Below are 24015 nucleotides of genomic sequence, written 5' to 3'. Positions count from 1 at the left end.
TCTTTGCACATTCTCCACTAAGTCGATATCCTTAATCTTATATTCTTAATTTTTATTATAATCTTAAAATGCTTATAATCAGAGAAAACAACCTTGTATAATTATTTATATGGAGTTTTGATTTTTGTCTTCTGAATTTGCATTGAATATTAGACGTACGCCACGCGGTAGCCTATTTATTATTCAGACAGCAACAAACGAACATATCCGAATGGAGGTAATTATCTCCCTTGCTACGAAAATCTTCTGTGTGGAGGAACAAATGGTGTAAGCCTTAACCAGCCGGTTGCCGAGCCTCGGTTGACCTTAGATTTCCACATGCTTTCAAGGATACACTACGTATAACGGTATATATATAAATCGTCTCTAAGGTAATTAAATGTGTGCATCGTGTACTGCTACAATCTACACCAATTTCAAAATTTAGCCATGCCCCACCCATTCGCATTGCTTCACGAGACCTTTCGTATATTCAGCCGGTGGAATTGCTTCACTTGAGACCGTTCGGTGTTCAGACGGTGTTCTGTTGGATCAAGACCGGTCGTCTGGCATGTCTGGTTCCGTTTTAACAAACTACTCTCGTATGTGAGGGCAGTCCATATAAATATCAATCTTGTCACCGTTTTTGGCACTTTCCCGAGTTTCTTCTGGTCCTGAGACCATGGTATATAATATTTGGAAACAAACATCGTCTGTCAAATTGTCAATACACCACAGGCACAGGCGTCTGAAGTTCTGACAGTAAACTGAGATATAATACCATATAAAAAATAAGAGTAACACAGGCGTCTGAAGTTCTGACAGTAAACTGAGATATAATACCATATAAAAAATAAGAGTAACACAGGCGTCTGAAGTTCTGACAGTAAACTGAGATATAATACCATATAAAAAAAAGAGTATCTTCTTCCTTTTTTATAGTAGATACTCTTATTTTGTATATGGTATTACATCTCAGTTTACTGTCAGAACTTCAGACGCCTGTGAATACACCGATTGACAGACATAGGGCTACCGTTAGCCCGAGTTTCCTCTGGACCTGACACCATGTAGGGGTCCTACACCTGACATTGTGTCAGGGCCAGAGTACACTCGGGCTAGGCTACTGGGTATTGCAGTTTATCCTGCAACTGCCACCGCATTTTCGGAATACACCCACCGTATAGTTTGCTGTTTACGGCAGTGACGGAAAACAGCTGTATTTTGGAATCTTAGCATGTGCGTCAGTTCGACTGACCTACTTCAAAGTGAAACTACGTTTAAAAGGCGAACATATTTCTATCATTTTTGACAGCGTTTCACTTCAAAATGATTATTTTTGATGATTATTTTTATGACTGTTGCAGGATAAATAGAATACATGGCTTGCCATTTTTGTCTTTTTTTACCCTCGCCAAAATACAGCTTATATTTTAAGACACTGACCATGTATTCTCTATATATATATTATATATTTATTTCCTTAAAAGTTGAAGATTATAATAACAGAGTATCACAATACAATAACCAAAATGTTATCGAGTTCAACGCATTAGGGTATATATGTTTCAAGTTATCTGAAATTACTGATCTTCTGAAATGGACGAACATAAACTGTTCTTAAAAAATGTCTTTAAATAGTCACATTGTTTTTTATGACAGAATAAGTAACATTTATGTGAAAAAGAATTCCAAAGATACTAACAAAGCATGTTTTTAAATTTTTGATATCTGTTGCTCTACTGAAAAAATGCTGCAACGTGTATATTTATAAAAAATAATCACACATAATTTAACAATATGTTGAAATTACCTTTGACCATTAAATAGGTGATGTTAAGCGATCTTAGTTAATTGATTATATCCAATCATCTTTCAAGCACAATTTACTTTAATTAAAGTTTCAGAGTTGTTAAGTATTGTTTGTTAGTAATTTTCCCCTGTTTCTTTTATTATTCAGGTTCATCTGACAAGAATAAGCTTAATTATGTTTCCTCGCAGCACTATTTGTTCGAAGTTCACCACATCACAAATTCACATGGTGTTGAAACGGTGTAAATTATTGACGGGTCAGTTTCACACAGGATCAGCAGGATTGGCTTCGGGTGAAAATCTAATGGAAAAACAGCCGGAGAATCGGCCAGAAATTCAGCAAGATGACCATGAGGAGAAGCCACCTGATTCAGAGCTGGCTGCAAAGACCGATTCCAAACAGATCCAGGTTCTCACAGGAGACGAAATGTCCTCCATGAAACCTAAACCGGAAGCCCCAACAGAACATCCAGATCTTTGGAAAAATCCCATAGATATGAGAATATTACCTAAAAAATATAAAGTAACAGATATAGAAAGAAAAATGTTTCAGTTGTCGACATATATATTTCAAGAAGTGGGAGAATCTGGTAAAAACAAAACAAATTTTCTTAAAGCATTACGCGTATATGAAGAACGAGAGAAGGTTTACCATAGAGGCTTAGTAGAGTTTTTAGGAACAGGTCTGGACAATATAAAAGAGTGGGGAGTTCACAAAGACAAAGAGGTGTACAAGGCTCTATTAGAAATTATTCCCAAAGGGAACTATCTTCCGAAGTCAAAATGGATGGCAGAGTTGGGGCATTTCCCCAAGCAGCAGCAGTGTGCTATAGATATTCTGGAAAAAATGCAGAATAATGGTAAGATGGATAAGATGTGTTTTGAACAGCCTATACATTTCTTTATTTTCTGTTATGTTTTTGAAATCTTGGACGCAACCTTGTTAATTAAGATCTGACTGCTTATTCCAAGTATCTTTGTGTACATATTAATACTTCAGGATTTTGTGTGTTGTAGACTTATTTTTTATGATAATGATTTTTTTCCCGAAGAGTTGTGCCCCTTTGATTGATACACCTGGTATATATTGACTTAATACTTCAGGATTTTCTGTGTTGGCAACAAATTTTTCATTGTAATGATTAATTCCCCACAGATAGGTTCTCCTTTTAGGAGTTTTAAGTCAGCTGAAAGCTTGAAATTCTACTTTTCCTTGATTGTAGGTGTGATTCCTGATGAGAAAATGGAGTTGATGATCGAAGAGAGATTCGGCCATAGCAGCTACGTCTCCAGGAAGTACATGCGCATGATGTATTGGATGCCAAAATTCCGTCACGCTAATCCATACCCTGTGCCCTTCCATCTACCAGAAGATCCAATACAGCTGGCGATCATAGCTCTGCGACGTATGGCCATTGATCTTAATAACAAGATCACGGTTTGGAAGGTAAAATCTATGACACTGGTGTAGTGTAGTTACCCTGAAAAATCTACCTATCATATAATTTTATCGTACAGTATATTCTGAACGTTTTAAGTAGTGCTCACATTACAACATTCATTATGGTTTAAGTCTATGGGAGGAATGCTGAGGCTGCTGGTGGTTGTAGGCAGTGGTACAACAGCGGTATTCCTCAGAATAAATTTTGATTGGAAATTATTATAAAACCTTGTTTATTGTATTGAAAATATTTGGTAAAATCATTACTTTTCACAACATTCACTTAGTTATTGAACTAAATTGAGTTAATTATTAAATTGATAAGATTTAAATAAAACATTATTTCCAGGTTGTAACATAAAATGATATAATTACGGGTTTTTCTGGATTCTTAAAAACCTGCATTATTAGGCTTTAATTGCATACATGACCCGTCCAAATTGACATACCCTCCTGGTAATTATACATTATTGATAAAGTGTTGTTAAGCTGCAATAACTCATTTTGTTTTTTGTTTTTGTTCTTGAAATACAGTTGTAGATTATCAGATTATCAGGCATTGATTTGTTTCCTTTTCTTCTGTAATTATATTTCTCTTGTTACATAAAAAGTTTAATGTCAACCCTTATTACATAGACTGTAGAAGTTGAAGAGAAACCCCTGGAGGACACGTTCATCGTTAGTGCCCAGAGTCCCGACCAGGTTGAGCTAATCAATGCCCATCCGATTGATACCCCCTTGGTAGTGAAAGGCAGCTACAGAGTCTGGCTTCGTCACAAAAATTTGTCCTACTTTGTGTTGCAATCAGACACGGGCAGACCTCATGCACCAGCAGGGGACATAGATGATGGTGAGTATAGACATTTGGAAATTCCTGAGCAAATATAAGTTAAAAATCTACACTTACAAAATGTCTGACTGTTTAAACAAAGGATCTCTGGATATTTCCTGTTTTTGTTTTACATGCTAAGTTCCACCTCTGAGGTCAAAACAACAAAAATAATTTTATGCATATATATCAGAACTTGATATTATTGTGGAACCATATATTGTGATATATATTTCACATGACACTCAGCAATAATATTTGGTAACACATGGTATTGTATTTTCTTAAATATATATTTTTATTAATCATGTATGCAATTGTTACAACATATAATGCATACATATATCCAAATCCACTAAGAATAATATGACAGATAATTAGAAAATTATGAATAAGTGATAAAATACATCAATACATTTATATGGTGTTTCCATAATTTGTTTATATTTCTAATTGATGCATTGATAAAATTTGATTTACTTTTGATTTTGTCCTTTTTTGTTAACTTTGTAGGTGTATGATAATATTTTATATAGAAATATAACTGAAAAATAAAAAAAAAATCTTTTATCTGTAGATTCTTGAATATGTATTTCAGAAACAATTTTTTTGACTTCATTAATGGAAATATATTGAGTAAATTTAATGGTTTTAGAGAAAAAATAACTTTGGATCTTTTTTTATGTAAAGATACCCAAATGCAAAAATACTGCAGTACTTTATAGAAGTTTCTCCATGCATACCAAAGTATTTAATTATTGCAAAATCCATCATCATAGAATTATTAAGATTAATTATACAATATATAGTCACTGACTCCTGAGATTTTGATCCTACTTTCTTTTACTGTCAGAATCAGTAGTTTCATTCACTATTCAGTACAAGTTATAATAACTTAGCTGCATTCACTTGTTATTAGATTGAATATTATAAATCAATTAATTTGTTTTGTTTTTTTGTTGATGAATACAATATGTTTTGTAAAAATGTTGCCGCTCGCAATCTCCATTTTGAGGAAAGTCCTCAAAACTGGAAAACTCATGTTTGTCAACATTTGATAGGTATGTTAAAATTATATTCTTTTCCTTGTGGTCAGATTCAGAAGTGGACTGGACAGGACTGAACCCTTACTTCACAGAAAATGAGACTGACCAGGCCATACTGGTCCCTCCTAGTATTCACTCCCAGGACGATGGCACGGTGATGGCCACCTGTATAACGGGAAGCTCTTCTCGGGATTCAGTTGTGACGTGGATACGATACCTACAGAAGACAAATCCCAAACTCGAAAATATCCCCATTCTGTTCTCAATTAAAACACACACAGGGCAGTTAGATGTCCGGCAACCAACCTAGTGTCAAAGTATCAATTTAAAGTCAACTGGAAGACCATGAGGTGCTCAGAGGAGATAACTCCCTACAGCTGGAAGTTAAGGATATCAGCTGGGCCTCTTTAACTTAAGAAGGCCAAAAACGGTTGAACGATCAATCCAGTGTTGTTGATGAATTGAGAATGAGCATAGGGATCTTGCTTTCAGACAAGTATTGACAAATAGAAATTATGGCCTGTGTTTACATCTTCAGATTTTTCAAGATTTATGTCTGAAATATAAAACCCAAAAAAAGTTTACAGACAGCCAAGACAGGTTTGTCCTCATAATCCAAATGGCCATACCTCTTGAATCCACAGAGAAACAAGAGAGACAACAATTTGTTTGATGTCAAATATTTGTATTTTGCGAAATCATTACTCAAAGCTCATTTGGAGGCTGCAAGTATCAACACCAAAATTGATATTTGTAATTTTTTTTCATCATTGTTGGAATGGAAGGGAGGCAACTCTAAAATCAGCAGGATATCCAATATCTTTCATTGGCGCTGGCTGTACAGGCAAAGCAACTTATCCATACTATTCTTCTACTACTTGGTGTATTCAAAGATAAGGATAAGGACGAGGAAGGGGATATATAGAATGACAACAAGGTGACTCATTGGGATGATGAAATATTCCCATGTTACTGAAACATATCTGATATTTAGTTGCTTATAGAGATTATAAATGATGTTGTTTGTAGCGCTTGCTTGACAAGTGTCCGAATGAAAAAAAAAAATCCTGTTTTGTTTGAAAGCAAATTAATTACTCTTATTACTGATCATCACAATCTTTCTGAAAGATTGACAAATAGTTTCTTTGTTAAAAGAGTTTGAGTATGCATGCATGTAATGTGATGAAATGAATATTCAATTATGTTTTGAAGAAAAATAATGTGTCAATTAATAATAAAGTTTTAAAACCCAGAAATAAATAATTAGAATTTGAAATATGTTTATTATTTGTATATCACTTAGTAGGCGGGGTATATACAAAATGTACATACGCCATTCCAACGTTTACCTGCAGACTGAGGTACCTTATTCATAGTTCGGCTTGTTATACATTAAAGTCGCCCATTTATTTTATTTATTTGCAAAACAGTATACCCTTATGTCAAACTACGTAAACGTTTAAGCTTATTTTCATGTATCGATTACTTCAAATATGGAAATTACTATAATGGATCGCATGCTTGTACTATAGTACTATCAGGTGACTTTTACTAATATAAATTAACAATTTAAGCGTCATGCACGCACGCATGCATTCAAACTGCGTTATCTCGAGCTTTGATAATTCGAAGACCTTGCTTGTTCTAATTCTTTATTTGTTTAATGAGGATCACAAACAGCCCTAGGGCTACGAGATGCTCTCCTCAACACATAAAACAATACAGTATGTACAAGACGTAATCATAACACACGCTCTCTCACGCACACATACATTCCATAACATAAAGAAGATGAGGTGGAGAGGAAGGATAAGGATAGAGGGAAAGTGGTAAAGCAAAGAGAGTGAAGGTGTGTGTGTGTGTGTGGGGGGGGGGGGGGGGGGGGGGGGTGTTATAAGATGAAATTAGAACCTTTTTGAATCAACAATATATTCAAATACAAAGTCAAAAATATTTTTGTTTGAGGAATCGGTATTGTTGTCAGAGCCATGCAATATAATGTTTAAAAGGAGATCAGGCATAAGATTTACAATGAGATCTGGATTTACATTTGGAGCCAATTCGTTGCAAGTTTTTCTTAACAATTTCATACGCAAGTTGTTATATTTTGGACAGGTAAAAAAGAAATGTTTTTCGTCTTCGGGGGAATCCGTACAGTCGTCACAATATTTATTGGGTGTTAATCGGTATAAGAATCTTTGTTTGTTCAGGGCGCTAAGACCCATTCTTAGTCTACAGTTATTGATTTTTCCTTTCCCATGGCCATAAATATATAAATCATTTGAGACTGGAGTAGAGAGTTTTGATAGGGCTTGTGCAAAAGATTCAAGCATTGGTTTGTTCCGAATATGTTCAGGTAGGTTGTTCCAGTCTCTTATAGTTCTGGGAAAGAAAGATTGGTGATAGAACGACTTTCTGGAAGGAATAGGTAGAATTGTGTTTGAATTTCTGAAGTTGTAATTTTGTGTGCGATGACAGAGAAGTGGACAGATGTATTCCAAAAATGAAGGACCCATATTATGTTTGATTTTGAAAATCATTTTTAATCGAGAATTTTTCCTTCTGTCACTAAGTACCTCCCAACCTAGTTCAGATAGAAGTTTAGTATATTTGGTAACTTTATACCCTCCTGTGCAAATTAGAGCTGCCCTTCGCTGGACACTTTCAATAAGGTCGGATTCGTATTGGTTGCAATTATCAAAGAGTATACTGCCATATTCTAGAATAGACCTAACCAATGATTTATAGAGTTTCACTAAACCGCCCCGAGGGATTAAGTATGCTAATGACTGTAACATGTTTAGTATTTTATTTGCCCTAGCAACAATGTCAGATATGTGCACTTGCCAGCTCAAGTCTCCAGATAATGATATGCCAAGGTGTTTATGCGTGTTGAAGTGCTGAATAGGAACATTATTGAGTGTAATATCGGGGTAGTTTAAGACACGTTTTTTTGGAGAATAAAACTAGTTCTGTTTTAGCTGCATTAAAAGTTATCAACCATCGTTTAGCCCAGCTTGATAGAGTAGATAGGTCGTTGTTTAAATTGTCGATAGAGCCACGGTTATTAATTTCAGAAGAGAGAGATGTGTCATCTGCAAATAAGTTAATTTCAGAAAGAATTCCAATGTTAATATCATTAACATATATTAGAAATAAAAGAGGGCCTAGTATAGAGCCTTGAGGGACACCCGCATTGATGTACATGCGTTCTGATGATTGTCCATTTAAAACAACAAATTGATTTCTGTTGGTAAGATAACTTTTAAGCCATTTAAGTAGATTTCCTCTGATACCAATGTTTTCTAGTTTGTATATTAATCCTTCGTTCCATACCTTATCAAAAGCTTTTGAAACATCTAAGAATACAGTACAGACTTCTTTCCCATCGAAGGGGAAGGGTCTGGGACAAACGCTTCAACAAATTGGACAATAGTGGTGGTTTTAGAGATTCTTCTACATGGGGGCGTTAGCTAACCTTCTCATCTTTTTGTGTAGTGTCCTTTTGCTCACAGACACTTTAACCATTATGGAGCTCACCATTCTTACGTGGAACGTTAGAGGTCTCATCTCTTCGTCCCTGTGTGTTAACCGATTACTAGATTCTACGAGGTGTGACATTGCGATTCTCACGGAGCTCAGACTCCCTCCAAATTGCATAGACTTTCCAAGTTCTGTCAGTGCTGATTTCAGTGCCTTCCCTGGCCATGACGGAAAGCGCGATGTATTATGTGGAAGTGGTGGTCTTGCTATTCTTGTGAATAAAAGTTTGTTGTACTCCACGGAAGACTTGCATTTCACATCAACAAATAGAATTGCCGGTATAGCAATTCATCGTCGGAATGATTGTCCGGTTTTCGTTCTTGGAACTTACTTGCCGAGCGACAGTAACATGCAAGACTACTCACGTGAAATCGAGTGTCTTGCCGATCTCGTCTACTATTACTCGAACATGGGCGAGGTAATTGTGGCAGGTGACTTCAATGCCCAATACGATACCAGGCCGAAGTCTTCTGTCGCCAGACAGAAGCAATCAAAGCTACATACATTCATATCAGAATGTAACTTGACTGCTATTAACAAATCGAGTAAGACAACTGGATCTCATTTTACCTTTGTCCCTACAGAAGTGACACTCGATTATATCCTTATCCAGGACTCACACCTTGAATGCGTTACGGAATGCTCTATTCTCGATTCTGATGACGTGTCAATTACGTCAGATCACCTTGTAATTATAGCCAATGTAGTGTTGCCTTCTGTAAAGCGTTTTCGTCCTGCGATCCATATACCGAACCTGAAATGGAAGAGCGCATCAATACACGACTTGGTTAATTTCCAACTGAGTTTAAATAATTCACTTGAGGCTCTAGGTACATTCGAAGTTTCTAGTTCGAGTGACGTTGATAACTACTGCAGCCGTATTACGGACGCTATTATTAACTGTGCCCGCGTACATATACCTTTAGCTAATTTCAATCCTCATCGGAAGCCATACTGGACGCGAGAGGTTCGAGAAGCACACCGCGCTGCGCGTCATGCAAGACGTTATTGGTTAATGGATGGTAGACCGCGTGGAAGCCAGTTTGATTCATTTAAACACTATAAGTCTGCTAAACGCGCGTTCAGACGTACTCAAAAAGCAGCTTATGAGAGCTATTGGCAAACTCTTCACGACGAATTAAACAAATCCGCCGAGTGCGATAATAGACTATTCTGGAAGGCATTGCAGAAGCTAAAGGGTATGTCTAAGACGTGTTGTAGCTCTGTGGTTCACAATGGCGAGGTTGTGAGAACCCCGGAAGGCATTGCCGACGCCTTTGCCGAGTACTTCAGCTCGGTCTATTGTGGACACCCTGACGACAGTACTCCATCACCCACTGATAAAGTGATTTCACTTTTTGATCAATTAGACTGTAGAATCACCTTTCCTGACGTTGAAGCTGCTATCCGCTCTCTAAAATGCAGTAAGGCCCCAGGTATCGACTGCGTCCAGAATGAACACTTGAAATATGGTGGTCGTCGTCTTATTTTATCGTTAGTGAAATTGTTCAATCATGTGTTATCTCTCCAGCACTGTCCAGAAGTTTGGAAAAGGGGTTTGATCATACCGATACACAAAGGAGGTTCTAAGAGCAAAACGGACATGGGCAACTACAGGCCAGTATCACTATTATGCTCTCTCTTCAAACTTTTTGAAAATATTATCAACTCCAAACTTCAGTCATGCTTAAGCGTGCGTAAGGATGTATTCCCTTGCCAACAGCAATACGGGTTCCGTAAGCATTTAGGATGCTCAACAGCTTCTTTTCACACACAGGAAGTGGTATTCTCCATCGTGGAAAAGCATAGTACAGCGTATGTCGCCTACCTTGATACCAGGAAGGCATTTGACACCGTCTGGCACCAAGGTCTATTCTATAAGTTAGCTTGTATTGGATTAAGTGGGCCAATATTCAACGTCATTCGTGATTCCTACGGAGGTATGTCCAGCGCTGTTTCGTGCAATGGTGTTACGTCAAGATGGTTCGCCGTCAACTCGGGAGTTAGGCAGGGTGGAGTCAGCTCCACTTTTCTGTATCAAGTTTTCATTGACAATCTTCTGGTAAACCTGCAGAATTCCAATTACGGAGCGAACATCCTATCAATACCAGCCGGGAATCCTACTCTTGCAGACGACATTGTTCTGATCTCCCTGTCGCCTTCCGCTCTTCAACATATGCTGGATATATGCTATGCATACAGTGTTTCGTGGAAATTTGCTTTCAACAACGCAAAATCTTCTATATTAGTTTTTGGGAACTTTGTCCCAAGGAGCCTTGAGTTCAAGTGGATCTTGGGAGCGGAGACAATCAATCCACAAACCTCACAAGTCCATCTCGGAACAGTGCATTCTTCTACCCTCTCGAATAATGAGAGAATCGCCCGGGCTTGTCAGAAAGGCCGTAAACTGCTCCATGCCATTATTGGTCTCGATAATCGGAATACCTGTGACATTCACCCCATGGTGAAGATAAATCTGTACAGGAAGGTGATCCTATCATCGATCCTTTATGGTTGCGAAAACTGGTGCCAATTGTCTATTACAAATACTCTATCAATACGTCGGTTCCAACACTATGCTTTAAAGCATATACTTCATCTCAGAAGGTCAACGAGATCGGATATGATCGAAAGTATGCTCGGAGTTATAAGGATTGACGCGGAGATATGTAAGCGGAAAATGATTTTTCTTCAAAAACTCATTTCCTTGGACTGCTGTTTTAACATCAAGCAGATTTTTCTCGTCCGTCTGTTCCAATACTTCCTTGCCAGTAATGGGAATCAACGAGGTTTCATCCCGGACGTGGTGAACATTCTCATCCGGTATGATCTTATGCATTATCTGGAATCGTATCTAAGGACTCGGTGCTTCCCTGCTAAGTATGAGTGGAAGACTCTTGTTAATCGCGCTGTTCTCTCGCACGAGGACAGGTCACTTCGCTGTAGACTAGACAGTGATCAAGACTTCGAGAGATACAAGCTTATTCATAACCAGTACAGAACGTTTCACTTCTTAAAATTTCAAGCTGATGTACAGACGAGGGATACATGTTTTTTATGCGAACTCATTACGTCTGTCCCAACTAAAGTGCCTTCATTCTGCCTCCGATGCAACCACGTAATTGATGACGTTACTGCTCACGTTGTTGCCTCATGTAATCTAACTTCTCACTTGAGAGAGAGCTTCCTAGACGATCTTCTTGAGTGTTTTGGAGCTGACTGCGTTACTCGCTTAATGACTATGGATGATGAACTGTTTCTCCGATCCATTCTTGGAGCTAAAGTGCCTGATGTTTATCTGGACCAAGACCCTTTCAAGCGGATGTGTCTTGCATACCTAATGCTCGCCTTTAAAACTGACACAGTGATTAATTGACCACGAAACGCGTCACGTGAGCGCCCCCATTAAGGGTGGCGAGTGCTTAACGGCGTGACTTATTTCTTATTCTTTATATGACATTCTGAATGCTTTTTTTTTTTGTCTACTTTATTGTCAAACAAAATCTCCGGTAAGGAGGAAATAAAGAATGATGATGATGATGATGATGATGGTAGGTAGAACTGGGTTGTCGACATTGTCATTAATTGTACATTGATCGGAGAAATACTTATTGAAAAGTTCTTCTTTATTTTTATCGTCGTTAATAATTTGGTTGTTTTCAGTAAGAGGAGGGATTAGATGATCCGACTTTTCCCCTAGAAGTGATTTGGTGATAGACCAGAATTTTTTTGTATTAGTGTTTTTGTTCGTTAGTGTATGGATAGTGGATTCTTGATATCGTTTTAATGCGTCTCGTTTTAGGCGATTTGCTTCCCTACGGGCTACTTGGTATCTTAGCTTGTCACACTCGTTTTTAGTACGCTGAAATGATTTTAAACACCTATCCCTAGTTCTGAATGCTCTCCTGACCTCGTTTGTTAACCAAGGTTTGCCACGGGGACGAACGGTTACATTTTTGCATAAGATAAAGGATTTACATGTATCGAGGATAAATTTATTTACATTTGTTATGATGTCATCTATGTGATCGAATAAGCCAAAAAATATGTCTATGTGAGCAGTGGTAAAAGCATTGTTAAGGCCTACAAGATCCGCTGTTTTGTAATCCCATGTAGTTCTTTGATAGGATTGTTGTTTAGGTACTTTATACTTTAGTTTACAGTGTATAGAACAATGATCAAGATTACAAAGTGGGGAACTTACTCCGTGATTTACGACAAACTGGGTTTTATCAACAAAAATTAGATCAAGAATGTAAGCAGAGGTGTCCGTGATGTGAGTTGGTAGGTCTATTAGTTGGTGCATGTTATTTTGATGGGTAATATTAAAAAGACGTTTTCCTAGTTCACTGTTAATGTGGCGGTCATCCCATGATGAACATCTATCGTTAAAATCGCCGACAAGGACGATATTTAAAGGATTTTCAGACTGCATGGCTTGGATATTATCAGATAAGTAAGTTAGAAAAGAAGTTTTAGTTTGGGCATCTTGATTAGGTGGTCTGTAAAATGTTCCAAAGAAGATACTCCCTAACGGATGGGATATTTCTAAGATAATGCTTTCGATGTTAGGCGTCTCAAGATCTAACCGCCGTTTACTAGTAATGGCTTCGCGAATGTAAATTGCCACACCACCGCCATGCCTATTTCTATCATTTCGAAAAAGAATATAGCCAGGAAGAAGAATGATGGAATCATTTACCTCTGGACATAACCATGTCTCACTGACAGCAATGATGTCGTACATTAATTGGTTACAGAGTATACTTTCTATCTCATCTAGCTTATAGTGATGATGGTTATTGTCATTGGTTGAGGCAAGAATACTTCGGACGTTTATATGACATATCGAGAGGTCATCAAACTTACTGGGACCAGGATTTGTATGAATGTCACCACATAGAAGTATTATGGAAGGTAGGTAGCACAGACAAAGCAAAAGAAGAACATCGTAACTAACAACATGTGCATGTGTGCGATGGAGAATAGATCGGTACTTTGTATGTATTTTACTTTTCAAGTTACGTATAGGGTTACTTATTCTGAGGCTCCAAATGCCAATCGAGCATCTATATTGTTCAAGACCAATCATATATTTTAGGGGGTAGAAGGAGGGGGAAAGTTAAAGAAATAGAAATAGTAAGGGCTAGGTGAGAAAGTTAAGGCTTTAATCCAGGGACGAAGCTAGAATACATTTGTAAAGTTAAGAACAACAGTGGGTACCGTATTTTAGCAGCAACAATATATACAAAAACATTATCTTAAATAGTTTCCTAAGAATTTCCTATAACGACGTACTAGCTTAAGCAACCTAACAAAACATAGTTGACATGTTGTAGATAAAATTCACATCAAGTATATCATTAAGACAAAATTTGCAGGTTTAAAGTTCAATGATCAATTCGGATATGGTATCAAAAATTCCATTTATCTGGTTCAAAATCACTTTCATTATGGATAATATTCATATGCTTTCGGTTTTTTTTTTTTTTTTCTTTTGTTATTTTTAAATTTCTATTTTGTTTCCAAAACTCGCAGGAATCAGTTTAATCAGGTAACGTGGTATTGTTCAGAAGGTATTTGAATTATAATCTTATGGGAGACTACAATACATCAGGTAATAAACAAGAGTTTTCAACTTTGTTGTTCAAAATATGTTAACAGTTGATTATAATCGTCATGTTCATAGTTCACCTCTCAGAATGTAGAGTTAGTTTCGCGTCACAAATTCGCAGCTCCAAATTCATGGTAAAAACTCTTATTAACTTAATATAAAAAAAAACTTTCGTTTTCCCACAAATACCATGTTTTCATCAGGTGATGTTACATTCATTAAGATTGCAAGTCTACAATCAAATCAGTAGTTTTTTTAAAAAGCAGATTTCGGATCACAAAGACATATATTTCAAAACACTCATTGACCAAATTATCGAAGCTTGCAGTGGGATAGTTACAGCAAAATATTGTAACTTTCCAATATTTCAGTATGCAGGATTGTAATTAGCTTTAATCATCATAGAGTAATGTACGAAACTTGGTAAAGTATCATTTTCTAATTTTCAAATTCGTAGCTCAAAGAATTTTACAAAATACAGTAGAGTAATGAGGCACTACTTCAAAGTAGTTTTCATGCATGTTTTCAATGATATAGAATACCCTATATCAATACACTTTAATCAAGTCCTGATTAAATGACTTTTAAAAAACTGCCACTGTTCATTATGCTATTGCTTCAATAAGACATACGGTAATGCTTCAAAAACGCTACAACCTCATTTTCTATTATCTTTTGTACAGCTCAATATCTTTTTTAAAATAACATATGTCTATAGTTCAAAACAACCGAATGTAAATCTGACAGAACAGCAGGAGAGTTCCGAGTGTCTTTGTATACACTATAGTTATTGACTGAACCAGAAATGGATATTTATTAAACTAAATCCCAACATGGATTTCAGAAAATATATCTCAAAATAAATGCTTAGGATTGAAATTATCAGAGAAAAATTCTCTTTAGTTTTACAGGGTTAATGTTGTAATAGAAAAGGTATTTCAAACCTTTTTTTCCAAAATATTGATGATTAATGAAAATTGTTTTAATAAGAATTATCTTTACCTTTTGTGTATGTGGAGTATTTGTCTGAATCGACATTCATTATAGGATGATATTGTGAAGATTTTTTTTATACTATTGGCTTACTATAAATTATTAAAACTATCAACTTCTGAAGTTCAGTGTTTATTTCAGATAAATAATTGAAAATTAATTAGGCATTTGTCTTTTATTCATTTGTTTTATTGTTTAAATATAATAAATCAGGAGATATATATGGTAGTGTACAGTAGTCAGATTTGGTTTGTTTCTTGGTTTATAAGGGATATAACTTGTTGAACATCTATATGAAGGACACCTCTCTATAAAGGACACTTGTCTTAAAGGACACTTGTCTCTTAGGTGTCCTTTATACACAGGTTCGACTTGTACATTGGGTTTTCATTCATTAAAACTAATAATAAATACTATGTTAGAATATGTTGCATACTCCGGCAAGATCTTGTTCAATATAATATGTTGATCAATTTTATCACTTAGCCGGCCTGCTCATGCATCTGTTACAGTCATGCCATAAGTAAGGACATACAGACTGAAACAAAAGGGTGGGCTTGGCATTTTATAAATGGGGTCTTTTTCCGATAAAAAAAAATTGGGTTCATGAGAATAATTTGAATGGAAAAAAAATTGGGAGTCCCAGAGTGTTTTAGGTGTTAATAATCTGCTTGGAGGGAATGGGTGAATGTAAAAAAATTTATATATATTCATGTCAAATATTATACTAATTTGTATTTATTTTTTCTTCATGATAATATTGATAATGATAATGTATATCATTGAAGGGAAATGGTGAATTACTTTTTCTCCAATGTCCAGAGAGAATATTTCCCATTTATGTATGTTAAAAGTATTAGAAGGATTATTATAAATTTAATTATTTATTGAATTATTTCGCTTCAGTGTTCAGTGAATGCCCCTTTATGTTAAGTATTCATAGTAAAAGGGAAATAACTCTTAATAAAGGCCTTAAAAAATCCGGACTTATCTTTGATCAAGCACCTGTGAGAGTGTATTAGAGATCAACTTCCGACATGCGCACAAATAGTTTTACTGCAATGGCGAAGCGGGGGAAGTTCGAATTGCAGGTACAGCACACTGAAAATGAGTGCATGTTCACTTTATAAGGCAAGTACCTGTGTAATACGACCAACGAAGACTTTTAGGACTATAAGAAATCATTTGGAGTGATAAATGTGCCGGAAAACATTTCAAAAGTTGATATAACACTGTCGTCGAAAGGCAAAACTATGCACAAAACGGATGTTTTCCTATAACTTACCCATTTCAATATCTTGTATTAAGCAAGCTGGATCGCTGCATACCTCAAAATTGACGTTGAAATGACCGTTTATGTTTACATTATGACGCCATGAAATCTTGGGTCATGGAATGGACATGCGAGGATTTGGGAGCTATTTTATCAAATTTTGTACCAAATGGGGTCTTGTACCAAATGGGGTCCTGTGACGTTAACTGTTACAACAGGCCTGTAGGCGTAGTCTAACTGTTTGTTACAGTAACGGAGTTATATGTTCGCTCAGATGAAATGTCTAATCGTTTAACCGTGTAGCCCTATTGATTTACTGCTGATATGATATATATTTATCTAAGAATGTATGTATTTTTATAGTTAAGTCCAACGTTTCAAAACCGACACCGACGATAAGGACTGTCGGATGTGAACACAAGCAGACGACGTTGTGAGAGTTGTCCCCCTTGAACGCAGATTAATCCGCGCGCGTGAAATGCTATGTAAGATAGATTTATCTTACATAGCTATCTTACATAGTATTTTGTAAAATTCTTTGAGCTACGAATTTGAAAATTAGAAAATGATACTTTACCAAGTTTCGTACATTACTCTATGATGATTAAAGCTAATTACAATCCTGCATACTGAAATATTGGAAAGTTACAATATTTTGCTGTAACTATCCCACTGCAAGCTTCGATAATTTGGTCAATGAGTGTTTTGAAATATATGTCTTTGTGATCCGAAATCTGCTTTTTAAAAAAACTACTGATTTGATTGTAGCAGTAAATCAATAGGGCTACACGGTTAAACGATTAGACATTTCATCTGAGCGAACATATAACTCCGTTACTGTAACAAACAGTTAGACTACGCCTACAGGCCTGTTGTAACAGTTACAGTACAATACAGACTTGCCTACCCGACAGATTTGTCATTTGTCATTAAAAACATGTAAACACACACAATCACCTGGCAATGACAGGAAGTAAAATAAAAGCCATACATAAAAAAATATAAAAAAGAAAATGTCAAACGTCACAACCTATGAAATGGTTCCGTTTGCGTCAGCAGAGGACCTGGGAATTTGTTTACTCTACAGTACGGTACTGTCAGTAACTGTTAGGCCTACTCAGTAACCTGTGTATTTGGAAGTTGGGAATTGGCTCTTAAATGAACGAACATTCGGTAAAAATGACACCCCTCGATGTTCATATAAAAAATATTTATTTCAATTGTAACTCAGAGTCTATATTTGTGTAGAGTAACCATGAAAACTAACTGCCATCCTAGCCTTTCAATATGATCATCGTTAGCCTATCGACTGACCTACCTTCGTCATTCCATCAAGACAACCGGTTAAACACATATAATCCTATGTCACAGAAAAGATCGAATACTCGTATAGAGTCACTGTTCGCTGGTTCACACACGAAGTTGCCAAAATCACAATGAATTTAAAATTACCAGCCACGAAACATCGCCGCGTCATGGCGATCGAGATCGACATCACTCTCATTGAACTATGAATGGAATTCCAATGACAGTCGTGACGTCATGCAGTGACGTAGTATTTTATAAAAAAAATTTGACTTGACATTTAAAAGTACAGTGTGTTCTGTGAAATGATTAAATATGTCGAGGTGCAAATCAAATTATATGTGAAGTTGGGAAACTCATTTCAGCGTTGGCTTTCAGTATTGTTGATAGAACTTCTTTTTCGCGGATGTTGACAATTTGATCACGGCCACGTAAAAGTCGGTCAAGTTACGGTAATTGTTATCGGCGAATTGTTCATTCGTTCATCACTTAACCACAAAATGAATGAAATTTGTGTGCAAACTTTGTTTGCCAAAAATAGGGTATGATCTTTCAGAATATCACAAGTATATTTAGTAAAAACGTCAAATAAAGAAATTAAAAAATTGAAGAAAATGGATGGCTGAGGGACACTTTCGCCAGAAATTCGGTAATGATATGAGAGAAAAAGACTCTTTCATTATGTGTGTATGTAGGATAGGGATATTCCACCCTGGGGATCACAAAATGTGGTAAAACCCTCGGCAAGCCTCGGGTTTCACCACATTTTGTGACCCCTCGGGTGGAATGTCCCTATCCTACATATACACATATGAAAGAGTCTTATATTCTTTTTGTGACCTTGCTTAACTCGATGTAAATGAAATCAGTCCCGACAATTGAAATTCTGCATAAAATCTATATAGATCATACTCCGTTATCTCGAATACCCGGGATATCTCGAAGTTGCTTCATCACCCCACTTACGCTGAGATAACGAGGGTCGATTGTATGTCAATTGTTAAACTTTTATATCGAAATTAGGCGTTTCTAGTTCCTTTATATTAATTTGCCTTTCGATGTAAGGGATAAAGAAGGGAGAAGCTCTTGGCTCATTAATATATGTATGTAAAATATGTTGATTACTACATAAAATGTTGTTAATCTAAATCATTTAAACTAAATAACGGAATTTTGATAACATTTATAACGAGAAAAAAATCTCTTGGCCTTGTCCAAAACAAAATTTTGTTAATTGAGATCAATCGGCCTCAAACACTTAATATCGGCTCATTTAAGGAAATATATTAAACCATATCTCTGACATTGCGTCGATAATGTACCCGTATTAGACTTGCTCAAGTCCATAGTCAAATGATGATTTAATTACATCGCTGGTTCGACTCGACTTTCCCTTAAAAAAAAGAAAAGAATTTTTGTTTCATAGCTTTTTCTTTAGAAGTGCAAAAAGATTTTATTTAATTTTTATTTTTTTGCATATCTTTCCTAAGTTTCCAATATAGATAAGCATTGGTTTCAAGAAATTTAATTGAATTAACAAAACGTTAGCCAGCAGGTAGTGTCTTAATAAGTCCAATGGTTCTTAGCTGTGTACATGTATGTTCAATTTTAAGACTGATCAGGAAAATAAAAATGGCCGATTGTCGGCCATCTTTGATTTTAACGATTAAAGTTTGTTATCCTATCAAAACCCTACTCGCCGATAAGTCAACAAAAGAAGGTATCAATAGCTGTATTTGATATGTTAACATATACATATCAATTTCTAATGATGTTTTCATATAATGTGTGATGTTGTGAGATGTTTTAAGGTGTTTTTGGGTAGTTTTTGTTTTTTTTGGGGTGTTTTTGGGTAAATCGTTCTGCCGTATTTTTCAGGCTTTTTTCTTTACGTCTTTTCCATTTTTCATTTGTATGCTTTCCTTCGTCGTTATGAAGTTCTGACTGGTGGAAATACTGTCATCCTTTGACATTACAGCCATAAAAAGACCAGATAATCAAAAGTTAACACAAGAAATCAAAAGTTCCGGCTTACATAGACATTTAAATGAATAAAGAACATTCAGGTTTTAATAAATGTAAAAAATCTTTATTCATGTAGCGATTTGTTTATACGAGGATAACCTCCGATGGCAATGCTGACACGTGGTGAACACAGTCTGAGTATGAACTAGATCAGCACAGGAAATTCCAAACACAAACCCTTGGTTTCAAAGAAAAAAATAGAGGTTTAAAACTCTTGATTTTGATGATGTATATTTTTATGAGCTGTTTGTCAAAGAATTTTGTTTTCCGAACATATTTTGTCAGGATAAATTTATGTATGTGCGATATATCCCTTTAAATGTCAAGTCGGAAGTACACAGGGCATCTCCTGGTCTACAGGGAAATCTTAATGACATATCGACTACCGAGCAGATTATTAGTCATAATGAGGTGACGCCAAATGGAAAACCAATCGGGCATTTCCGTCATAGCTTCCGAAAAAACACCGAAGATTTGACGGAAAGGCCCGAGTGGTTTTCCGATTGGACGATGCCCTACATCACAGTGGCAGTCGAAATGAGTCGAAAGAAGATGGGATAAGAAATATAAACATTTATAAAAAATAGAAGTGTGATCAAAGAAATTCCTCTCGAAGATATTCGGCCAATGTCCAATCCTGCGAAATGTTTCGTTGGGCCCGTCCCCGGGCACGTGTAAGGCACGCTCATACTGTTTGGGATGAAGGGATAATATTGTGGGTGGGGTTCAAACTCCGCACGTCTGTATGACTGATTGGTTATGCTAATTACTTTGAATACTTAGAAAAATGTCTATGATGTATTGTAGGAAGTAATCACATGTATCATCCTCTAAGGATGATCCTCCCACTGAGTCAATATATACAAATCCAAAGTCACATTATGATTTATTTTGGTATAAGTTTCTTATTGTCGCCATGAATAGATAATTAATTGGTATAGTCATAACCAAATAATTTTTCTTTTTAAAATACATAAAAAAATAAATAAAAATAAAATAAAAATCACTAGATACACTCTTTGTGTTCAGTTTTAGTTAAGATGAACAATGGGGTTTACCTAGGTAGTGTAATATACATGTACACACACACGTACATAGATATATATATTAGATAAGTATTCGTGTATACTCACAGAACAAAACACTTTTGTTTTTAAATCGTGAGCCATCTTTAGAACACTTAATTATGTTTGGTGTCTGTAATTTGATTGATAATTATGATAATTACAAACTTTTATTGTTTTACTATGTGGCAAAATTTTCAATGAATCTGATTGGTTTGAACTTACATAATAAGTTAATTAACATTGACGAAAAATAGTTAAAACAAGAAAGTTTAATCTCATAATAGCCCTGTTACTCAATTAATTCACATGTGTAATATTTTTGCATTTGTCACTTGTGTAATATATCCTGGAGGGTTTCTCATTGGCTGCGCAATCGTGACGTCATAATATGGACAATGACCTGACGTCAAGAACAAAATGTCTGTCTCCGTTTGATTAAGTCTGTCCATATTTGGGCATTAGAACATGTCAAAAGTTTTCTGAATTATGCGATTAAAAGAATCTTAAATTTGTATTCATTTCATAGTGAGATTTTATGAAACCCCTCTGAAGTTTAAAAAATTGCTCGCGAAGGCCCCCGAAAATAAACACTTCCAAGACTCGTTTTTATAAAATCTCATATGAACTGAAAAAATAATTATGATCATATAAACGTTCTCTGCTATAGGTCTTTGACATAACTGACCAAAAGTTCATGTTTTTATGTATATCTTCTTTAAAATCCCGTTCAGAGTATTAACATCAGATCTGAAGAAAAATTGTTACTGCACAATGAAAAAGATGAACGACAATGCATCTCAACCTTAGACCTGTACAAGTAGACTTACAGCGTCAACATTTCATCCGTCTGTCCATTATACTGTGAACGCAATTACGATCTTGGTGGATTTCAATGAACTTGGTTGAAAGGACGACAATGGGAGGTAGATGTGTATGAAGCAAGGAATTCTGGGTATTTCCATTTTTGTGAGTAAAGTATTGCAGACCGTGACACTTTTACCCATCGCTAGATTTCCTGGTCAGTTTTTTTTTCACTTTATACTTGCATTTCAAAGTACGACTGTGGCATTGTCTATTATTCGCCTATTTCAATAATTCTGTATTAATTCTAAGGTTAGTTTTACTAGTTCAGATTACGTAAACGTATCTGATAATGCCTTCCAGCTCGATTATGCTATTTTTGTTTATCAATTTTATTGACAATGGGGCTCCAACATCTTCTATAATCTTTCATTTGTACGTGACGATTTTCATTTTGCTTGCTCTCTATCAGAAAGTCTACATTTTGACACCATACGGAAACGAATAGCTCTCATTACTTATAGACATCAACTTATTTCATAACAGTTATGCCTGTGTTTTGTGAAAATGTAGCTGAAATAAGTGTATATTCAACCTGACCAATAAATGAATTATAAACTTTATTCATTTAACAACGATAGCAACTTATATCTTCTTATATTATACTGTTGGGAGGAAACCGGAGTACCCGGAGAAACCCGACATTTCACGAACCCCAGTCACCGGTAAGAATTTGCGGATTCGGCCAGTTCCGTCAAAACTCGGAATAAAGCCGAGTCTTGGCGGAATTTGGGGAGATTTGGTGAGCCTGTTCGTCTTGCAATTCAATATTCTTTGTGTTCACACCAAAGTTTTAAGTTGATTGACGCTTATGTGTACTTACATGTATCACCGTTACGATAATACCTTCTTTACGAACTGACCAGTCTGTACTGTTGTGATTGTGTCCTCGGGCTAGACACTTTACTCTTAGTACTCTGGATTACATAAGACGGTCATCCTGTGTGTTAATCAGTGAGGTAGTCACCAACTACTACAATATAGGGGCACGACTATGGGGAGGTGCGGTGTAGAAATTATTCTACAGCAAACATGATACATTACTATTCTTGGCCTTAGTAAACATAGACGCCTTGAGCAATTTGTAACTGTTTATTGTTTAAATAAATCGTAAATAATCATGAATAAACTCAGACATACATTCACTACTTCCTTTTTCAACCTGACCACGAGCTCGATCTAACACGTGGACTGTTCACTTATCCATTCAACCACTCACTCACCGACTCAATCTTCGACTCGCTGACCAACTCACTCATTATATCTCAGCAATAAAATTCAAATCAGCACGAGACAACTGGATTACCTCCCCTTGTCAATCCGGGGTAATGGCATATTACTGACAATATTACACGCTTAGTTATAATTTAAATGAAATATATACATTATATGTACAAAGTTATATTTATAATAATGTAAAAATGAGTTATCGGTTAAAATTCATATAACATTTCGATTTATTTTCTTCGGTGAGATAATGTTGTCAGTGGATTTGTATACCAGTGCTTGCTAGTATATATCCATTTCTGAAATGACGTCATAATTAATTCATTTAATATTGAATATACAAACGAAAATAGATACATTGACATCGCCTACATTTATAACGATCTAACAGATAAAGGATGTAACTCTAGCAAAAATAAACAAGTCACATACACCCTTAAATGAATTAGTACGTAGACACAAAAAGTGAATGTATAACAGAAGTACGAAAAACAGATATTTCATAATTTAGCCTTAACATAAAAACTGTGACAGCCATTCGCAGTACTTATTTGTTTTGTAGTAGAATTATCAAAATTTACTCCTATATTTCGCTTTCATAAGAAATCGTTACATTTTCCTCTGTTCGGCACTGACCGTAACATCTCGGCTTTTTCCGTCGAGGTCCGGAAGTTTGACGCCGAGACTTTACGGAATTGGCCGAGATAATTTGTCTCTAATCGCCAGGTGTTGACTGTGGACATTATATATTGAACACAATTGTCTCGAGTAGATGTTTTCCACCAGATGTCGTTGTTTTGTTGTTTTCTCCACCAGATGCCGTTGATTTTGGTTGTTATGTTTCCACCAGATGTCGTTGTTTTGTTGTTTTCTCCACCAGATGTCGTTGTTTTGTTGTTTTCTCCACCAGATGCCGTTGATTTTGGTTGTTATGTTTCCACCAGATGTCGTTGTTTTGTTGTTTTCTCCACCAGATGCCGTTGATTTTGGTTGTTATGTT

At 36.0% G+C, this 24015-nt stretch overlaps 1 protein-coding gene across 2 annotated transcripts; it reads left to right on the top strand.

The window, feature by feature from the left end:
- Positions 1-259: 259 nt before the first annotated feature.
- On the top strand, positions 260-5677 carry LOC117338246 (evolutionarily conserved signaling intermediate in Toll pathway, mitochondrial-like). Of its 2 annotated transcripts, none has more exons than XM_033899527.1 (5): positions 260-347; positions 1940-2651; positions 3015-3238; positions 3869-4082; positions 5158-5677. In XM_033899527.1, exons 2-5 carry the CDS (start codon positions 1967-1969, stop codon positions 5415-5417), a joined length of 1383 nt encoding a protein of 460 aa, XP_033755418.1. In that variant the 5' UTR covers positions 260-347; positions 1940-1966; the 3' UTR covers positions 5418-5677. The 2 variants fall into 2 exon arrangements, with proteins under 2 accessions (XP_033755418.1, XP_033755411.1); XM_033899520.1 differs by having other exon boundaries at positions 263-371.
- Positions 5678-24015: the final 18338 nt, after the last annotated feature.

The sequence above is a fragment of the Pecten maximus genome, chromosome 1 (assembly GCF_902652985.1).
Source record: "Pecten maximus chromosome 1, xPecMax1.1, whole genome shotgun sequence".
NCBI lineage: Eukaryota > Metazoa > Mollusca > Bivalvia > Pectinida > Pectinidae > Pecten > Pecten maximus.
The sequence above is the reverse complement of the archived record's forward strand: the minus strand, read 5'-3'. Positions and strand labels throughout refer to the sequence as shown.